This window comes from Gopherus flavomarginatus, chromosome 2 (assembly GCF_025201925.1).
Source record: "Gopherus flavomarginatus isolate rGopFla2 chromosome 2, rGopFla2.mat.asm, whole genome shotgun sequence".
Classification (NCBI taxonomy): Eukaryota; Metazoa; Chordata; order Testudines; family Testudinidae; genus Gopherus; species Gopherus flavomarginatus.
Window position 1 is genome coordinate 216,907,638 of NC_066618.1, and position 22,035 is coordinate 216,929,672.

The 22,035-nt window shown below is 41.7% G+C and overlaps 1 protein-coding gene across 2 annotated transcripts in view; it reads left to right on the forward strand.

The window, feature by feature from the left end:
* Nucleotides 1-20,747, forward strand: part of CABLES1 (Cdk5 and Abl enzyme substrate 1) — a 109,148-nt gene extending 88,401 nt beyond the window's left edge. For both annotated transcript variants that reach the window (XM_050939224.1, XM_050939223.1), the window contains 3 exons: nt 12,776-12,882; nt 13,991-14,198; nt 17,624-20,747. In XM_050939224.1, the coding sequence (XP_050795181.1) occupies nt 12,776-12,882; nt 13,991-14,198; nt 17,624-17,764 (456 nt within the window). In that variant the 3' untranslated portion in view covers nt 17,765-20,747. The remainder of the gene's footprint in view (nt 1-12,775; nt 12,883-13,990; nt 14,199-17,623) is intronic.
* Nucleotides 20,748-22,035: the final 1,288 nt, after the last annotated feature.

Here is a 22,035-nt window from a genome sequence, read left to right on the forward strand (position 1 = left end):
TTAGATCATCTAGTCTGACCTCCTGTATATTGCAGGCCATAGAATTTCATTCCATTATCCTTGCATTGAACCCAATTAGTCAAACACAAGTTAAAGCAGACAGGGGCGTGCATGAGAAAAAAAACTGGCCACTTTTGGAGGGGCTTGCTCTCCCCTGGCAGCCGGAGGAGCTGTCATCTCTGGCCCCAGCCCCGGAAGAGTGCTGTGCCCCCACTGATTGCGGGAGGCTGTATCCCTGCTTGTCCCCTCTTGTGCATGCTCTTGAAAGCAGATCTTCCAGAAAAGCATCCAGTTTTGATCTCAAGACCTCAAGAGCTGAAAAATCCATGACTTCCCTTGGTAGTTTGTTCCAATGATTAAATTTTCCTCGTTAAAAACTTATACTTTCCTTCTAATTGAATTTGTCTGGCTTTAACTTCCAGCCATTGCTCCTTGTTATACTTTTCTCTGCGAGATTAAAGAGGCATTTAGTACCCAGTATTTTCTACTTATGAAGGTACCAAGGTAAGTATCCACCATAATCAAGTCACCTGTCGGTCTTCTTTTTGATAAACTAAACAGCAAAGGCTGATGCGGGACAGTTGTTCATCTTCAGAGTTCTGCCAGTATTCTGCCATTTGCTGCTTTACATTTCTGAAGCCACTGTGTGAAACAGGGAGCTGGTCTGGCTGTAATACAGCACGCAGCTGATATACAGCTCTCAGTCTCTTCAAGAATGAGCAGTGTGTTATCTCCCAGTGCCTAGCAGAGTTATAGACTTAGGTGAGGATGTGGCTGAAGGTCATTCTAGACAAGAAAGAGGTGATGCCGAGTGATGCATGTAGAATTATTTTGGAGGGAATTCACCTAATTCATGTCCAGGAGGCTCACAATTTGGAGATGCTCGTGAATTCTCTGCTAATACGGGTACCCAAAAGTGCAAATCTTACAAATCTGTAAATGGTGATGATTGCACCTGTTTGTCTAATGATGGCCTTGCCACAATTATGTATACCAAATCAATAAACAGGATTACTACAGGACTGTTTATGTGATGCTAGCACTGTAGACTGTTTAGAAGCTACAGTAGCACAGACTTCAGCTGCTTACTTGGCAGTGTGAGCTGAAGAAAGCATATCACACTAATTCTGTGATGACTGCATTGACTCTCTGCAGCCAAGCCTAATTTGGGACATTTGTTCTGATATGTAAAGCCTTACAAATTTGAGCCCTGGATACCTAAGGGACTGACATGGCCTCTCAGTACCCCACCAGAGCACTCAGGTGGGATTCCTACCTTTAAAGGTCAGGCAGCAGGACATTTTCAGGGAAAAGTTGACTATTCTTCTCCTGGCATTCCTCTGTCATCTTCTCTTCCCCACCACTCAGAGATCTTATGTGAGAGACAAGGCTGGTGGTGAAAGGTGCCCAGGCCTAGTGGTGTAGTGTTAAAAAAGAAAAGAAGTAGGTAACTTAACCTAAATTAAATTTCATATTCCCCAAGTGAGAAGTGGGTAAATTCAGTTTACTCAGGTTTACCCTGAACTACACTACTTCCTATACCCCCTCTGTCTTCTCCTAGCAGCAAATCGAAAGACTGCTGGAAAAATAATAGAGACAGGCTGACTACACATCACCTTGATAGCAAGGAGAAGGTGATCAGCTCCTCGGGGTTCTCTGTCTCTTTTACACTTACACACACACTTTCCTGCTCTTCTTTCACATCTTCTATCCACTCCTTATCTCTGTCTCTCTCCCTCCCTTTACCCTCCCACCCCCAAGACTATCCAAGATTCTTTTCCAGGAGGGACACAGGATCATTCTCTCCTTCCCCATGCACCTTAGGTAGCTGCTGTTTTCTGCAAGCAGCCTGTGCTGCCCTAGCTCCTGCTGGCTCTACCCCCTGTTCCTGGTTAAAGGAGTGGCGGTTCCTTCCTTCATCAGATAGTGGGAGGGTTCCAAACATCTAAAAGGAACACTAGAATAATGTGAGGAGGAACACCATTGACCATTACACACATTGACCCTGGAGGTTATTTGTGATTAAAGTGATGACAGTGGGTATAAACTGCTCTTAAGATCGGAAATGCGGTTTAGAGCTATTAAAGTAGTGTCTTCCAGAGTGTTGCAAACTGATGGATGCTAGCATTTTGCTAGGTAGAACGCCAGGTAAAATATTTTCTGCTATCCTGTTATATAGCCAATAGTATCGGAATCCACATTGATATTCAGATTATGCCATCCTGTAAGCCTAGACTTAAATATCTGTATGGCTTGGGTCATGAGTGCTTCTGTAACTTTACTTACATGAGCAGCCCCACATAAGTCAATGGCACTACTCACATGGGTAAAGTTATGCATTCCAAAACCATTTCCAAAACTCTTGTGTTTTGTTATGCTAGTCTATAATGTCTTAACAGCATAGTTACATTTTAGAACAAAGCAAGGAGAATTTGACCAGTAAGTGTCTTTGAAGGGCATTTTGCTTGCAATTGGAGGGTGCTGTTCTAATAAATGGCAATTTCATCTTCTTCATAATTTAGTTCTGGATTTGAAGAACACTGGCTCCACCCTAGAGAGTGAGTGAGTGGCTTGTGAAGATGCCGATGTGATTCCAAAGATATTGATTTCTCTTAGAACAGCATAAAACTGTTGTAACTCCATCAACTTCAGTGGAGTTACTCCTAATTTATATCACCATGAGTGGGCGCAGAATCAGGGTCTGTTAGATAGTTTGGTTGCATAATTGTTTCCAGTTAACTTTCTTCCTCCAAAATGTTTTGTCTACAAATCACCATATGCTGCTGTTAAAGCAAATTGCAGCTGGAGCTCTGAGAGATAAACATGCAGTTTTCTGAACCTGCATAGCCATTTTAATATTAACAGACCACTGCAAAGTGACCACAGCAGTTGCAGACCTACTATGTACCGATTCCAATCCGTTTGCAGTCCTGAATGGAATGCAGCTTTAATTATTGCTTTTCACAAGTGCAGAAGTGGGAGGAGCTGAAGGTGACCCTGGTGTCAGCAATGGACATTTTGTTCAGTATATGTTCAGCTCGGGTTTATAATTAAAGTTGTATTAGTTGGCAGGCATTTATCATTAGAGTTTAGCAGCTGCAAGATTGTAGAATTTTCCCCCTTTATGGACGTGAAGATCAATTAATAGGGGGAGCGAGAAAGGGAAGGTGATGAGATGGTCTGAACAAAGGGGGAAATTTTAAACAAATTGGGCCAGATCCTGAGCAGGTGCAAGTCTGAATGGCTTCACTAATTCAAAATATAATTATAGGCTTATATATTGTTCTTGTAATTCTAGTTTTCTGATTTAAATCAGATGGGCCATAGCCCTTACTGGAGTAAAACACTGAAGTCAAGGGGAATTTTGCCCTAATAAAAGACTGGGATTTGGCTCACGATATGAGAGACTCCTGACCCCTGTTTTGTTTTTACACTGAAATATGTGGGTTTGGGGCTTGATCTTGTTTGGCATGGAGTGTCCTCAACTCCTGTTGAGTCTGATTCCGTTCGCACTTACATTGGCTTTACAGTAGTGTCGCTCTTGGTTTCAGTTGAGCTACCCTTGATTTATAGCATTAGGCTCGTTGACTGGAGGCCCTCAGTGCTTTGCAGGATGGGACCTGGGGAAGCAGCTCAACCTTAAGGAGAAAGATGCAATTGCAAAGCAAATTTGTAAAGTGATGCTCAAACTTCGCCTTGTAGGGGAAGATTTTCAAAGGCACAGATGGTAAGTGCTTAATTCCTGTTGATTTTCAAAGACTGAAAATCATCCCTGTGAAGTCTCTTACTTTGAAAGGGAGTCATGTAGCTAACTCCCCATCCTCCATGCTGAAAATGTCTCTTTTCAAATTACTAAGGCACCACAAAGTAAATTTTGTACTTAAATATTCTATTTTAGGGAGGAGGTAGAATAAATCATGCTAAAATAAGTGGTAACATTCTTCTTTGACCTTGCAAGAAATAGTATTTCTTGCAGAGTCTAAAAAATTCTTTAAGTGCACCAAAATAATAGCTACAATAACGACAGAAGAAATGCCAGCTCCTCTGCTAGAGACCCATCAACACTGCACTCCAGGTTTGTGTACATTCACTGGCCCCTCTGATTGTTCCTGTCTCTCTCCTAACTACTTCCATTCTTCTGAACAGGGACAGTACTGAAACTAAGAATGTAACCAAAACACATTATGCACAGGCAGAGAAAAAGAAAAACTCTACATCAGGGTTCTCAACCTTTTTCTTTCTGGGGTCCCCCTACCATGCTATAAAAACTCCATGGTTCACCTGTGCCACAACAACTCTTTTTCTGCATATGCAGTAGATTAAAAGCCAGGGCTGGCATTAGGGGGTAGCAAGCTGGACAGCTGCCTGGGGCCCCACACAACAGGGGTCCTGCAAAGCTAATTTGCTTGAGCTTCGGCTTCAACCTAGGGTGGTGGGCCTCAGGCTTCAGTCTCAGACCCCAGTGATCTAACACCAGACCTGCTCTCTGGTTTATTTTGGCAGGCCTCCTGAAACCTGCTTGCCCTCACCCCAGTGGGCTCCAGACCCTTGGTTGAGAACCACTGCTCTACAACACATGCAATTTTTTTTTTCTGGTGCAACATAAACCACGAGAGAGATGTTTGAGTGGTTCATGTTTGTTGCCAAAACCAGCAGTTAAAAAAAAATCTAGTTTGATAGTATCTAGAGCTTGAATGGACTCTTCTATAATACTTGGGCCTTCGTTTTTCCACTCAGACCAATGAAGTGAAATGAGCTTTAAAATTGCTTTCAGGAATTTACATCATTTTTATTGCACTGGTTTGATTTTTTTTGTATCAATTTCTAATGCTAATATGTCACTTTATATGAGCTTAAATTGATTTGCAAATTAGATACCATTAACTCTGGCTGGAATAGAGACTGGGAATGGTTGAGTCATTACACTGCTTGAATCTATTTCCTTATGATAACTATCTTTACACCTCTTGTCAACTGTCTGTAATTGACCATCTTGATTATCACTACAAGTTTTTTTCCTGCTGATAACAGGTCATCTTAATTAATTAATTAGCCTCTTAGAGCTGGTATGGCATCTTCTCTGTATGTATATATATACACTCTTCTTCTATGTTCCATTCTATGCATCCGATGAAGTGGGCTGTAACCCACGAAAGCGTATGCTCAAATAAATTTGTTAGTCTCTAAGGTGCCACAAGTACTCCTGTTCTTTTTACGGATGCAGACTCATATGGCTGCTACTCTGAAACCTTTATATTTTGACATCACTAATGACCAAGTATCAGATTGTGAATCTGTCTTCTTATGCCAGGCTAACCAGTAGCCTGTGTAATAATAATTATTTGGGAAGTACATCCTGGAAATGTGCGTATGGATGCATGCGAGGAAGAAGCACAATGCATGCCATATTTGTGCTACGAGTCCTCATGGAAATGTTAGGAGCGAAAAGACAGCACTTGGTCTTTGTGGACCTGAAGAAGGCATATGATCATTTACCAAGAGAACTAGTTTGGTGGCGTTTGTGGCAGAGAGCTGTGCCAGAAAGATATGTCCATCTTACCCAGGATATATATGATGGTGTGACTGTCATGGTCAAAACTAAATATATAGAGAAGAGAATTTTCAGTAAATGTTGGCCTACATCAGGGATCAGCATTGAGCCCCTTTTTGATTGTGGTTATCATGGAAGCGAGAATTTATGAAGGGAGCGGCCTTGGAATAGGTTTTCACTGATGACTTAGTGTGGTAGATATGTGTGGTAGATTGACAACTTTGAACTGGCAACATAGTTTTGAGCAGGGGGCCCAAGGCAGAAAGCCCGAGCCCCACTGCCCAGAGCCAAAGCCCTGGGGCGTTGGCTTCAGCCCTGTGTGGTAGGATTTGGGGTTCAGCTTTATGCCCTGAGCCCCAGTGAGTCTAATGCTGGCCCTGGCAACCCCATTAAAATGAACTCACGACCCACTTTGGGGTCCCAACCCAAAGCTTGAAAACCACTGGCTTAGAGTGAACATTGCTTACAGACAGCCCCCGAACCTGAAGCAAATACTCACTAGCAACCACACAACAAAAACACTAACCCAGGAATCTATCCTTGCAACAAAGCCCATTGCCAACTCTATCCACATATCTATTCAGGGGACACCATCATAGGACCTAATCACATCAGTCACACTATCAGAGGCTCGGTCACCTGCACATCTACCAATGTGATATATGCCATCATCTGCCAGCAATGCCCCTCTGCCGAGTACATTGGCCAAACCAGACAGTCTCTGTGTAAAAGAATAAATGGACACAAATCAGACATCAACAATTATAACATTAAAAAACACAGTCGGAGAACACTTCAGTCTCCCTGGTCACTTGATTACAGACCTGAAAGTCACAATATTACAACAAAAAAAACTTCAACGAGAGACTGATGAATTGGAATTAATTTGCAAACTAGACACCATTAAATTAGGCTTGAATAAAGACTGGGAGTGGATGGCTTATTACACAAAGTAAAACTATTTCTCCGTGCTTATTTCCCCCCTACTGTTACTCACACCTTCTTGTCAACTGTTGGAAATGCACCATCCCAATTATTGCTACAAAAGGTTTTTTTTCCTCCTGCTGATAGTAGCTCACCTTAACTGTTCACTCTTGTTATAGTGTGTATGGCAACACCCATTTTTTCATGGTGTGTGTGTGTGTGTGCGCGTGCTGTTTTCCACTGCATGCATCCGATGAAGTGGGTTTTAGCCCACAAAAGCTTATGCCCAAATAAATGTGTTAGTCTCTAAGGTGCCACAAGTACTCCTGTTCTTTTTATTGTAAGACCGAGGCTCTGAAAACTGAGGAAGAAGAACTCTACCTGTGATATTCTTTATGGTGAGAGGTTAGAAGAGGGAAAAAATTTAAATACCTAGGGTCAGTGGTTGCTGATGATGGTGTCCTCATGAGTGATGCCTGGCGTTGTAGTACAGCTGCTTGGTACAAATGGTGGGAGCTGACCCCAGTTTCTGTGACAAAAAGATGCCGATAAAGATAAAAAATTGAGTGTATAACACTGTAATTCAACCCATCTTAATGTACAGAACAGAGACTTGACAAGTCACAAGGAAGGAAATTAGTATGCTCTCCCCAGGGAAATGAAGATGTTGAGGTGGTCAGATGGTTGAACACTCCATGGGAGAAAATGAAATGAGGGGCCTAATACAGGTTGCCCCAGTTGAAGACAAGTTAAGGGAGCCTACGTTATGTTGGTATGGACACGTCCAGCAGAGCCCCAAGAGTTATGATGCTAGGGTGGCTCGTGAAATGATTGTGGACAGAAGACAACCAAATGGGAAGACCAAAAACTTGGTATATGGAATCAATATCAGTGGACCTTGGAAAGACCAATCAGCACAAATGCATGGCCTACTATCACGAGTTTTGGAAGAAGGCTATAAAAGTCGCTGATCCCAAATAGGGAAGTAGCAAGAAAGAAGAAGATGCCTTGATATCAGATAGCAACACAATCCACATAGTGTAGCAGTGTGTTTTGCTTAGAAGAATTATCTATCCTGTTGTGGGGGAATGTGCTGGAACATCAGTATTGATCAGAATCCTAGCCTAGGCAGAGCCTGGATCAGAGGTAGGGTGAAACTTCAGGCATTCAAGATTGGCTGTGTTTCTAAAAAGTTCTCTGAGAAAATGTGTGTAGCCTCCTCTCACCACATATATTTGAAACTGCAGAAAATTCAACTTCTTCCTTTTTGCATCCTCTCTTTCCTCTTACACATTGCTACCATTCCCCACTGTGTGCCCCACAACCTGATTCTGAGTCCACTGTATGGCCTCTATTACTATTGCGTGTCGGGATTTTGCCTCTAAAACTATTGACTATCTAAGCCAGTGGTTCTCAGACTTATTTGATCACACCTCCCTTCTGCATATCTGTAGCCGTTTATGCCTCGACACAAGTACATATGCTGCTGTCCAGCCAAAGTGGAGAGCAGCGGCTGCTGGCCGGGGGCCCACTCTGAAGGCAGCACCACATCAGCAGCAGCGTAGAAGTAACTCTTTTCACAGCAGACTTAGCGCCACCATTACTTCTGTGCTTCTGCTGCCACCCTGGGGCTGACAGCTGGAGCCCCACCGGCACATCCATGTGAGGGATTTGGGTAGGGAGGAAGGAGAGCCTGAGCCCAGGTGAGGGACTGAGCAGTGGGGAAGGAGAGCCCGAGCTGCCTCCCATTGAGGGATTGAGTTGGGGAGAAAAGCCCATGCAGGGGGCTCTGGCTGTCCCCTTTATCCTCTCCCCACACCTCCCAACTGTGCATGGCCCTCCTGCAGAATCCCCAGCCACCCGGGGCTGACAGAGCAAAAGAAAGAAAGAACAAACACAGGTCGTGCCTCTCTTTGAAGGCACACCCCGTAGTTTGAGAACCGCTGATCTAAACACGTCTTTCATTAGATGGGCCTTAAACGTCTGTACCTTGGAAATTCTCACTGCACTACTGGAGCAGTATCAAATAAATAGCGTACCAGGTGTGTGCGCTTTGGTAATCAGGACTTTAGTCTATACTTTAAAATTGCATTTTCCATCCCTTTGTTCTTGCAGCAGAACCCAGACAGTAAGGTCCCAATGGTGGAGAGTCCAGCTGAATTGCTGGTTGGGGTGGAAGGCGGAATGCTATTCAGCATCTCTCTCAGAAGTCCCCATCAGCAGACGACTCTGTAGTCCAGCCATGGTTTACGGCTGACCCTTTCTGGCAGAACTCCTGGCATATGAATGTAGCCATATTGCTGTCTACTCTCCCCTGAGTGCAGAGTCCCCTTAGATGCCAAGAAGGAGTTCTGCAATTTCAATTCTGAAGGGTAGTTAGTTTCGTTGTCTATCATGGCACTGAAAAACAGAGAGCTAGTGGAGCCAGTACTATTTGTTGAATGTGGTGATAGTATCACACCTCCCTTCTGCATATCTGCATATCCAAAATAGGTGTTATCCTACTTAGGGATGGCACTCGCTGGTTTTCCTCCTGATGATTTAATGATTGTGATCAATGTGCAGCTTGAAGGAACAATTTTCTGGGCTTTTTCTTATTGACTGAGCAAGATTGGCAAGTCTCAGTTGATGGTATAAGCTGTTTTTTCTGTATCCAGTTCTAAAGCTGAGTAGCTACCATCTATCCTGGAGTAGTTAGTTTTGGCAATTAAAAAAAGAAAGTTAAATGATTATTGGCAATCTGCTCTTCAGCAATTGAAGGAGGCAAACACGCTGAGGGTATAATTTGTCAATACAGTTCTGTTCTGCAGAGGTGGCCAGAGAAGATGTAACTTTTGAGGAAAATTTGGCCCTGTGCTATCTTCTTCATTCAGTAGGGTACTCTGGTCCACAGAATCTGTGGGTTCAAACACGCAGTGCTCCATCTGGATCTGAGCAGTCATGATGGGGTCTGGAGTCCCCACGAACCACACTTCCAAACTAGAAGTTGGGAGCAACTAAAACCTACTGTTCTAAGCAAAATTATGCACAACCCTCAGTCCCCTTACTGAAGAGGGTCAGGAAATCCTGACCTCAAACCAAGCATATTATTATTTAGTGCTGAACTATGTTATTTTCGACAATCAACTCTCATGATTAAAGCAAAAGGAATCAGGAATTCTGGGCTCTATCACCTATCCTGCTCTGACTTGCTGAGTAACCATGCACAAGTTACTTATACTCTCTACCTATTTTTTCCTGGCTGTAAAATGGGTATAATATCTACCTCAAATGGTTGTGGGTCACACTTAATTCTCTAAGCAGTTTGGGCCTGGTCCAAACGTCCGTGGAAGGACTGCCATTGAGATCAGATGAAAGACTGAAAATTGTCAAGTATTATATCATAGTTGGATGTATTTGGCTTTTATTTTCTTTGTATAAAGTGTGCCATATAGAAAATAAAAGTGTGTTCTTAGGGCATAGCTGATAAGGCTTATAAAAGAAGGTTCTGGTGAGTGGGTCCCTTCAACCTGTTCTAAAATTAAGTCTGCATACTGTGCAGAGTCCAAAACTCTGCTCTCTACTGACTTCATTAACTAAAAGCAATAAGAAAGTTCAGCCTTCTCCCCTGGCTTGGCTGCTTCTAGGATTTCTCTCCCCTCTTTGCAGTGCTACTCACACCTCACTTTTATCCAGGCATGGATAAATGGCCGGAAGCTGAAGGTAGACAAAGTCTGATAAGAAATAAGATGCACATTTTTAAACAGTGAGTGCAATTAGTCTTTGGATCAACTTACTAGGGATGTGGTGTATTCTGTTACTTAAAATCTTTAAAAGCAAGATTTTGATGTCTTTCTAAAAGATCTGCTATAGCTCAAACAAGTCATGGGCTTGATGCAGGGAGCACTTGGTGATATTCTATGCAGGAGGTCAGACTAGAGGAAAATAAGGGTGTTTTCTCACCTTACAATCTATTAATAATAGAATGGGCATGTTCCCAACTGGGCCAGCACATTATGCATCTGTGGCACTTTATGGAAGGTCAGCATAGCAGACGCCGTACGGTACAGATGAGGCAAGTTTGCAAACCTGGCATACAATTCAAGCAGTAACTTTTCAAACAATGAGATGTTTAAGCTCTGGTGTCCCAGAATTAAGCTATGGTATGTACACAAAGGGGGCAGGAATAGACATAGAAGATTTATTTGATTTGTTTCTTTGGATCCATCTTGCTGGCAACTTGGTTAGATGCTAAAGCTGCGTGTTGGCCTAGAACCTCCCTCAAAACTTGTCTCATTTGTTGGGCATGCAGAAAAACCTCAAGATTGGCTTAACGTGCCACACAGGCACACATCCTGCAATGAATGTGTGCACAGTTCCCAAAGTGATTACAGGTTTTTGTTATGCTTTCTCCATCTGCCTGAATGGACAGTTGCCTGCCAGGGTAAATAGCTACCATTTCAAATGCACTAACACCAGCCCATCTGTAAGGGTTTGCACTAAAAATGCATAATCAGTTGCTTAGCTTCACTATGGTAACTCTTATCTTCCAAAATACTGCCCTTTGCAAGTTGAGTGGTGGAGATTTAAGGGAGAATGTGTGCAGGGGGTGTTGGGGGGGGGGGGGATAATTGGAAGACTTCTCAATGTGCTGCTTCTTTTTAGTTCCTGTATCTATACCTTATTCCTCCTTTATAGCTTCTAAACAAAGGCAGGAAAGATTACTTCTTGCTCCCCTCCTTTCTACTTTAGAAAGTGTAGTGAGACCAGAAAGACATGCTTGGCTTTTTCTAGGATTGTCATGTTGCCCTCTATATCAATAGCTGATTAGAAATAAAAGGCTAATTACATTTTCCCCTATACCATTTGTTAGTTATCTGAAATTAACCCAAATTTATACTCCTCTTCAGCTGATTTAGGCTTCCATAAGGATAGAATACTGCTAGACTTAATCTTTTAAATAATCCTCATGGGCTGTGAGAACCAAAACAGGTTTACCAATTGTGCCTGCCAGTGGTGCTTACCTGTTGTGCACCTTTTCCCCCCCTAGCATTGTCTGGGGAGGACGCCAAAGATTAATCTGTCTTATAACAAAACAGGAGTTAGAAAAGATGTTACCACTGTCTTGATTGGGAGGCAGACAGGACACACTTCGTGGAATAATACATAAGTGATACCTTGGTGAGGTAATCAGGCAGGAGGCCAAGTATCTATAGCAACCAAAGTACAGTTTTCTCACAACAGGTGCATGCCCTGGATTGTATATTTTGTACTTTTATACGTTTCTATACTTGACTTTGACAGCAAATAATGAGACTGGCCACTCAGGACCAGCCATTCATTAACTCATGCAATTGTGGGGCAGAGTTTCTCTCAATCATGTCCATTCTTCAAGTGAAAACAGTTTAAAAAAAAATAATCAGGAAATCTCTGTACTTTTCCAACATGAATGTTTGAGCATTACTGATTTGGCAATTTTTGGCCAACAAAGTAAAGGGAAGATCTTCAAGACAGGAGGGCAAGAGGCAGTTTTCTAGATAGCAGATAGCACTCTGGCATCCCCCTCAATAGTCAGGAGTTCTTTTCTGTCACATAGGGAGCATCTCTCACTGCTTGGGCTCTAGGTTATATTAGAACTCCTTTAATAACAAAAAGGAGAGGGGATCTCACCAAAATGAAGCTGTCACAAAGATATTCTTAAGATTATGTAGATTGACTAAACATTTCTTTTACCTGCTTATTAGCACTCTAAGCAAAGTTATGCAACCTCATATTACATTGAATTCCTTGCCATTTAGGCTTATGAATGTGTATATTTAAAGAAAGATGGGATATACATTTCTAATAAAATAGACAGTTACAACACAGACTTCAAAAGGGTACTTTTGGTGCAAATTCTGAAAAGGCAAAATAGTTAAACTTGAAAGAAAATCAGCAGTGTGCTTCAAAACTGAATAGAGCCATGCACACAAAATTCAAGTTCATTAAATCAATTATTGTAATAACCTAGGTCTTTGCTTTGTCCTAACAAGAATACTTATTAACTGGGCTCCATCCACCCACGTATTTGGAACTCGTTTTCAACATGTCATTTGAAAAATGATCTTAACATGTATTTTACTGTTATAGCGATTTGTGGTTGTTTGCTCTGAGCAGTCGTCATTCTAGAGTTCAGTTCATTTGTTCTGACAGAGCAACCACAAACTCTGTTTTGGAATTCAGATTATTTCCCCAAGACTGACATACAAGTCACCATTTGGCTTTTTGGAGTGATGGGTTAGAGATGATGATAACTAATCCATTTCTACTAATCCGTTGCAGACTACAGTAATTGACTATGTGAAGCCGTCAGACCTCAAAAAGGACATGAATGAGACCTTCAAGGAGAAGTTCCCTCACATCAAGTTAACCCTCAGTAAAATAAGAAGGTACTGGGCAGAATGACATGTGATTTAAGCCTGCCACAGCATGCAGCTACACTCACATTTTAATGGAATTGTTGTTGCCATTGTACATTAAGGAAATCACAATAGTAATTGATTTTCAGAAACAATGACCTTCAAAGGCACAGAATAAATCAGGCGCTTGCTTTGACTTGTGAGCGGAGTAAATAAGAGAGGGAAATCGGAGAGTCTGTTTCTGGATGTAGCATTCTTGCACATTTAAAAAAACACCTAAAGGGAGGATGGATGTGAGCTGAACAGCCACTATATTATGAGGTCCATGACAAGGACAGAAAATCTCAGAGCTCATGGTACTAAAAGCTTAGTCAGACTTTGAGGAAAGGGGAGATTAGATTCTGTGTGTCCCCGAATAATGCAGCTACAGGGTAGGATCGGGTTAGGAAATGTTGAGATAACAGACTGTGATAGATATTACCCAGCACTTACCATTTTATAGATAGGGTTTCCCTTCTATTCAGCCTTGCAGTGAAGATGTAATATGGAATTGGTGCTTATACCACAATTTCCAACACAGCAGGCTAGAACCATGACTTCACCGTCGGATGCAGCTGAAGGAGCTGCTCATTTAAGAGGGAAACGCTTTCATTTGAACCTTCAAATTATTATTATTTGCAGGTCCCCAGAGTGTACTTGATGCTTTGCAGAAGTAACTAGGGAAGCAGTACTGGAGTAGTTTGAAGAGCTTACCAATTAAATGTGACAGGATACGAAACGTGTCTGACAGAAAAGAGGAAAGGACAGGACAATGATTACAATAATTTGAGCACAGCTATTCAGTAAGGCACATGTATCTTAATGGTTCTGCTACATCATTTTTAGTGATTTGCTTCTCATAGCTGAAACGCCAGAGTGAATATTTATTGGGGGATTTGATTTATATTAGATAATAGCAAATAGAAACAGAAAATACCAACCATGTAAATTGCATTCCCACACTCACCCACCTCCTGTTTGCTTGCTCATGAAAGTCCCTCATCAGAAAGTTGTTTTAAAAGAATGCATCTCTTGCTTTAATCTGTGAATTCCGGGTCAGCTCACACGGCATGTCTATCTCTGTGTTCTCTTTCCTCAGCCTCAAGCGAGAGATGCGCAAACTAGCTCAAGAAGAGTGTGGTTTTGAGGAGCCCACTGTGGCCATGGCCTTTGTCTACTTTGAGAAGCTTGCTCTCAAAGGGAAACTAAACAAGCAGAACAGAAAGCTTTGTGCTGGAGCATGTGTCCTACTAGCAGCCAAAATTGGCAGTGACCTCAGAAAACATGAAGTTAAACATCTTATAGATGTAAGTATCCTTTGGCCACTAGTATTTTCCACAGCAGAAGTTCCCAAACTGTGGTTCTCAGAGCCGGATAACAACATGGTCTTGGCAGTCCTCGTGGCTTCCAGTTCCTAAACCAGATTCAAAGACAACAACTAAATATGTCCTTAATATACGTTGTATGTGTGCATGCACATGCAATTGTGACAGTTGCACCAAGGAAATTACTTGATCACAAGAGGAAGGGCGTGGTCAGTGCAGTCATAACTGGCTGGGAAGCAACAAAGAGTCCTGTGGCACCTTATAGACTAACAGATGTATTGAAGCATAAGCTTTCGTGGGTGAAATATCCACTTCAGCCACGGAAGTTTATGCTACAATACATCTGTTAGTCTATAAGGTGCCACAGGACTCTTTGTTGCTTTGTACAGATCCAGACTAACACGGCTACCCCTCTGATACTTGGCTGGGAAGGTTAATCAATAGGATTGGCTGGGAGGTCTCCACGAGACCTAAAGACAACATAGTGCGCCTGATAAAGAAGTTTGAGAATTCCCTAATCCTCTAACTCTGGTTTTATTCAGCAAATTCAGTTTTCAGGTGATAGAACACTATTTCCATCACAGCATTTCATGCGTGAATCACCTTCTCCAGAGTAAATTATTTTGTCCTATGACCCTTTCCATAACTAGGTTTTAATTAAATAAGAGAGGGAAGAAAATGTTCTAAGGCTCTGATTCAGCAACTACTTAAATGCTGAGCTTGTATAACTGCAGAAGACCTGAGCTAGATATTATGGGCCAGATCCTTGGCTTCAGCCAATTAATACATGGTGCTTGACCCAAGGGAATTCAGGAGCAGGGGGGCAAAGTGACTTAAACTGCCTTTTATGCCAGATTGGGAACCCTGAGCTGGTTTGGCAGTCCACTTAAATTAGAATAGCCTCAGGGCAGCTGAAAGAAAGGACTGCTGCAGCAGCTGAAGATCTGGTCCTCAGACGACTACCCCTCTGACTGAGTAGATACTAAGCTTCCCTTCAGGCTTGGTTGTTCACGCTATCATCAAAGAGTCTACCACAGAGGTCAACAAAAAGTGAAACGGGCAGGTCAGAAGTGGAAAAAAATTAAACCCCAAAACAATTGACTTCATTCTACTAGTGTACAAGTCCAAAAGAAACAGCAGAACAGACAAATTATAGCAGAAAGCCACCTATGAAACCAATATCTTCTCCCCTTGGGGGTAGTTCAGCTTCCATTCTTCACTGTTAGATTATTGTTACAGATGTCACCTTGTGCCTCTGAGGTATTAAGAGGCTCAAAAAGATCTAATATTAATATGGGAATAATTTTTTTAAAATTCCCTTTTCTCCCCACAATAGCGTGGTACAACATACCGTCTCAAATCACAACAAAAAAACCACAGTCACCAGCTGAGGACCCCCTCTTGTGAATAGATGTAATTAATAAATCATCTGGCAGATGTGGTTATTCTGTTAGGGAAGTCCCTACCATTTGTGTCAAGCTTTTGAGAGGGAGTGTCAGGGTCTGGTTCCCACCTTGAACTTCAGCGTCCAGAAAGTGGGGACCTGCCTGTTTCCTTCTAAGCTTAATTCCTAGCTTAGATCTTAGCACGCTGCCACCAACCCAAAATATAGTGTTTGGGTACACGCCCTGTCCCCCAAAACCTTTCCTGGGGAACCCAAGACCTAAACCCCCTGGGTCTTAAAACAAAGGGAAATAAACCATTCCCCCCTCCTCCTTTCTTCCTCCCAGATTTTCCCCTCCCTGGGTTACACTGGGAGATCACTGTAATTCAAACTTCTTGAATCTTAAAACAGAGAGGAAATTCACCTCCCCCGCCCCTTCTCTCCCCCTCTCTGACTCTCCCTGAGTGAGAGAGACAGTGATCCTAACACAGAGAGAAATTAACCTTTCCCTCCCCCTTCTCTCCTTTCCCCCCACCAGTCCCTGGTGAGTCTAGACCCCGTCCCCTGGGGTCTCACACAAGAATAAAAAAAAAATCAATCAGGTTCTTAAAAGAAAAGCTTTTAATTAAAGAAAGAAAAAAGTAAAAATTATCTCTGTAAAATCAAGATGGAAAATGTTACAGGGTCTTTCAGCTTCACCTAGACCAGAGGGACTCCCCCTCCCAGCCTAAGTATACAAGTTACAGCAAACAGAGTTAAAATCCTTCCAGCAAAATACACATTTGCAATAAAGAAAACAAACAAATGCCTAATCTGCCTGCTATCTAGTACTTACAATATTGAATAGAAGAGACTTTTTCAGAAAGATTAGAGAGCCTGTATACATGTCTGGTCCCTCTCAGATCCCAGAGAGAACAGAGAACAAAGAAAGCAGCACAAAACAAAGACTTCCCTCCACCCAGATTTGAAAGTATCTTATCTCCCGATTGGTTCTTTGGTCAGGTGTCAGCCAAGTTCACTGAGCTTGTTAACCTTTTACAGGTAAAAGAAACATTAACCCTTAACTCTTTGTTTATGACAGAAGTATGAGAGAGCAGTGCCTTACCTCCCTCAGAGCCTGATCTGACAGTTGTTCATGACTCAATAGTCACTGGAAGAAAACCAGATTTAGTTTTTCTGCTAAAAGAAAAATGGAAGGAATGAAAATGCCACTTGTGCACCATCTATGGCTTATTTAAAAAACCCACTTGCTGCGGTGCGTTTCATGAAGTGAACGAACCAGCCTTCTAGTAAGAAATTAGTATAATTTGTTGGTTCTGATAGCTGGTTGCCTACTGACCAGTTTGATTGCTTGACGTGCACAGATCCTGAGTGGCATGTTCAGATCAGTTTAGTAGGAACACTTTTTTCAGTAGGCAGTGTTGTCATTACGAGAAAAAAATATAGTGTTCTGATTTGAGAAACTGGAGTATACCTATTAGGCACAGGCCCAAGTGATGGTGCAGAGCCACATTGCCTCAGGGACAGTTCTGGGAGACATTGTGCACTCCCAAAGGGGAGCCAGAGTTTGCTCTTCCACTCATGGCCAGCCAGCTCTTTTAACCAGTACAGAGAAGGATACAGGCCTTTGGGCCCCTCTGCTGCTTCTCTGCTGCTTTTGGAATGGCTTGTGCCTGCTGGAGCACTACCAGAGGAGCAGTCCCTGCACTCAGGAGTGCAGAGGGACTGAAGTTACAGATGGCCTCTGCACTGGTGGCACAGCTCCTGGTATTCTCCCATGACGCAAAGGCCAACCCAAATCTGTTCCATGGCTAGCAAGATCCAGTACTAGGTAATGCAAATGTCCCAGCTCTCTCTCTCTCCAAAACTAGACTTCAATAGGCAGTAAGTTTGAGTGAGAGCAGAATGTTGACTGGTAAATATTTGAGTACTGCCACCAGTAAGACGATAAGAAACTGGTATTCTAATGCCCTAAGACTTCTTGGTTTTGTTTTGTTTTTTTTTAAACTTGTCTGTGTTACAGAAACTGGAAGAGAAGTTCCGACTGAACAGGCGAGAGCTGATAGCCTTCGAATTTCCAGTGTTAGTGGCCTTGGAATTTGCGCTACATCTGCCTGAACAGGAAGTGATGCCACATTATAGACGGTTGATCCAGAATTCCTAGCACAGGCTACCCTTCCAAGAAGGGGCCTTAAGACTGTTTCTATTCAGCATTATCAAGCTGCAGTTACTACTGGAAATGCAAAAATAAGACTTAATACCAAACTTCTTTCTCTCCAAATACACAATTTTTCAGGCAGCATATTGGGAACACTGCATGGAGTTTCCTAAGATTCTCAGACTAAAATGAATTCATGTAGTGTTTATTACTCAGAGCAGGTGCAGAATGAGATGCGTATATTGATGAAGAACTAACAACTGATGCCGGAACTGGGGGGAAACAGTCTCTTACCACGGGGACAAAAGGAGTAAAATTTGTTATCCATATCAGTCATGCAAGAACAAAAATTAAATGACAGCCTCCATTCCCATCTGTCTTACAATCACCTGTACACTTTGCAAGCGAGTCAAGTGCATTCTTGTAGTGCTCTGCTACAGACTTGCTCTGACTTACAAAATGACTTATTAACGTTGTGGAAAAGCTTTTAAAAAGATATCTTCACTGTGTCAAAAAGAGCGTGCCAATTTATTTTTGTAACTGCTATTGGAAGTGCACTTTTTCCTGTGGGGTGCCTGTGTGTGTGACGTTGATTTGGTTTTGGTCCACGTGGGCTGGTTTGGCTATTTGAGAGGATGTCATTTACTGATGCTGAAGACCAAGGGGACTTTCCGTGTTTACTTCTTGAAAACATAACTACTGGAAAAGTAGTAAATGGGATCATTTTTGGACTCTTGTTTTTTATCCCTGATTTTTCAACATCTTTTACCTTTCTGAAGATTACACTACTACTGCAAGAGATGAATCAGCAGCTGACCATATGTTTTAAGTCTTGTATATGGTAAAGACGAAAGCATTTAGTTCGTGATTTACATGTAATAGTTTTTAAAATGTCTTGTGTTAAGCCACATGCATATTTTTAACCTTTGCACTTTTCCCACTGTGGAGATGGTTGGACTTGCACTTTGTAGTGTTGTATTTCTGTGCTCTATGTTAGAGTGCATAAGCAGCACATTTATTGTGCTACATCTTAAACAGTATTTTATAAAATCAAGAGTAGGGCTGAGCAGTATAATTGGTGTCTTAAGGCTTTGATAGGGGAGATGCCTCATGTTGGTAAATTTTAGTTTTTAAATATAATTGACTGCAAAATGTAATCAATGGCCATTTAAATTGTTACAGTCCAGTACCTTTATAGACATTGCAGTACTGGAGTTTTACCAGTTTGTTTCCTGCAATTTACAAGGTTCTAGCTGGACAACCAGAAAAGCTGGACAGAATCACTCTAGCTCTCCAGCATTATACATGCTATGCTCACATGCTGAAGGATGTGTATTAGAGTAAAGAATTAAATTATTTTTATATATCTATAACCTACTCCAATTGCTGATTCACTTGATCCCCATCATGCCTGAAACAAACTCCAATAAAATCAAACACTTAACCTCTGTGATGTATAAAAATTAATCTGAAAACAAATCTCAGTTAGGAAACTCCAACTGCAGCTTTATCTCTCTATGTTGGAGAGGGTTTGTTCATGGTATGGAAATGACAAAGGAGTGGGAAGAAGGAGTGGGACAAACAAAGATATAAACACACTAATCTTTGCTTTCAATTTGATGTTTTCCTCAGCTATACCAGGAATCACCTCAGTCAAAGGTTCTAACAGAAATGTAAACTCAGTCTTTTTTGTAGCCCTATCCCTTTAATCCTAGCGTGGCAACAACAGCAGATGCCTGAAAGATTCCTCTGTAGAATGTGGAAAGGTCGTGGAAAAAGAGTTTGGATGAATGAGAATTTTGTTGTCCTTCTCTATTTTAAACGGGTTACTTACAAAGTATCTCAAAACTACAATTAAACCTCCTCTCTGTATACTTTTGTTTTTATATACTGTAATTAGGTTCCAACCTGATTTGGAGGGAGGGGGAGGAGAGAGAATGAAATGGTGCCTCCAAGATGTGCACCAGCATTGCTTAAATCCCAGCATTGCTCATTCACTGGAAAGACATGGCACTAGGTTCTCTCATTAGATGTGCTACTGTTCCTTGATTCTGCCAGCCTGCTCCATTCTTCGAAGGAGGCAAAGGACTGAAGAATGCAAAAGGCCTGTGCAGCATTTCTTTTGTAATGATTACATTTCAATACCCTGCCTGTTTAGTCATGTAGCAGAAGACCAGTGTCACATGCACAGGTTCACAAACCAAAACACAGCTGGCATGTCTAAAATTAGTCCTTCCAGCCTTGTCCACATATTTTTAATTTAAATCGTGTGTAAATTCCAGCTTTTTTCATTAAAGAGCTTTGTTATTAATAATGGGACTGTCTACAAATATAAGGAAGTCTTAACTGTGTATAAAAACTTCATTTGCCTTGAGTTTGGTTTTCATATTGCTTTATAGTTTGGCTGGGAGAAAGGGTATCATAACTGCAAAAGACTGAAGGATGACAGATATTTTTGAATTATACTCTCATGTCTATTGTCTTCGCTAATGCTCTCCAGCCCGGATCTACAGTTTACATAGGTTTCTGGGATCAAATCTGATTGCTGGAGACTTTCTGCTTTTATTTGGAATACTGTTCAGCTACAGTTTGAATGTTGAATAAATATTTAAAAGATAAAAATGTTGCACTGTTCACTTAGGAACATAAAAAGCCATATTGATACTAAACATCAAAGGACCAAGCTTGGTCAGTAGAATGATTGTTAGGATGGTATTTCTCCTCTCTCTCCAGGCCTGTGAAAACACAAGCTGAAGTGATAAATCTGCACCAAACAAAAAATGATGATTGTTTGCCTTTGTCTTGTATGGAAATGACGGTTGATTTACAAAATTTTAGTTTTGAATTAAAGTGGATCAGGAAATAGTTCATTCCATATCATTCATAATATTTTGAAATTATGTAACACTTTACCATACAGAGGTTTAAATAAATAAAAAAGCAGCTATGTTCCCCCAGTAACAGCAAGTAAAACTATTCAGTGCTATCACTTGTGTGTTGGAGAGGGTTTTTTATTGTTGTCGTCTTTCTCTGGGACATAGAAAGCTGCTTACTACTGTTGCCATTTTTAACTATATTTATGATTTATACAAACTGTGAATTTTCTATAACTTCTATAACTTGCAAGAAGAAGGGGGGGAAAAAGCAGTTGCAACTAACCAAACCTTCAGCCCCAAACCCGTCATCAATGTAGGAACATGAACTTACATAAGCCCTAATGCTGAGCTTCTTCCAGATAGGAGGACTTGGGTATCTGTTGACTTCAGAGGGGCTCCAGGCTGGCACAGCAGTCTGCTTGCGTGGAACATGTAGCAGGACTATGGCATTTAGGCCATCCTTAGCTCTTACCATTTTACTTTAGTTTAAGGAGTTTGTGTGAAGAAAATCCAATGTACTTCAATGTACAAAAATCCAGAAGTATGCACACCCTACACCTTTGAAAAAGGAATTTATTACTGTAATAACCCATTGAGAGGGACGTTAACATATTTGTGAATAATGGAGATCATTAGTAAATTCATGGATGGCAGAGCTGTGCTACTGAAGAGCAAATATTGGATTTTCAATAACAGGTGTTAGTGTAGTTTCCCTTTAGTCTTGTTTTGCTATGAAAAATTGCCAAGTATTAGTAGAGCAGAGAAGAAAAGCTCCCGGGGGTAACAGTGAGAGAGAATCCTTCTGAAGGCAACAAGCTGTCAATATTTACAAAGCAGGAGTTATTGAGAATGAGTTTGAGATGGTTTCAATGGCTTTGAAGCTGTGAATGGGATGGTTCTAGTTCAGCCGGAAGGTAAAAAGGCTCAGACACAGAACAGCTCTCTCTTAGGCTCCAGCTTATCTGAACTAGCACACTAATGGTGGTACTAGTGTAGCCGCAGTAGCATGGGGGCAGAAGCACATGCTAGCTGCCCTGAGTACAAACCCCCATGGGTAGGTGCTTGGGGCTGTTAGCACATGCTGCCACCCATGTTACCATGACTAAACCACTATTTTTAGCATGCTAGTGCTAGCTCTCATCTGAACAAGTATGTCTGTGCAAGCAGGGAATCACACCCTTAGCTCATAGCGTACAGTCTAGACATAGCATTATTTCACCTGTGAGACCTATAGTATGTCTCGTATTCGTACCCCCGAAGTCCTTAAACTCTTGTGGCAAAGTGGATAATGTGAAGTGAAAAAATGTACCAGGCCTGATCCAAAGACTACTATGGAGTTCAGTGGGCTTTGGATCTGGCCCTATATATACACAAGACTGCCAAGTGTCATGCGTTTCCATA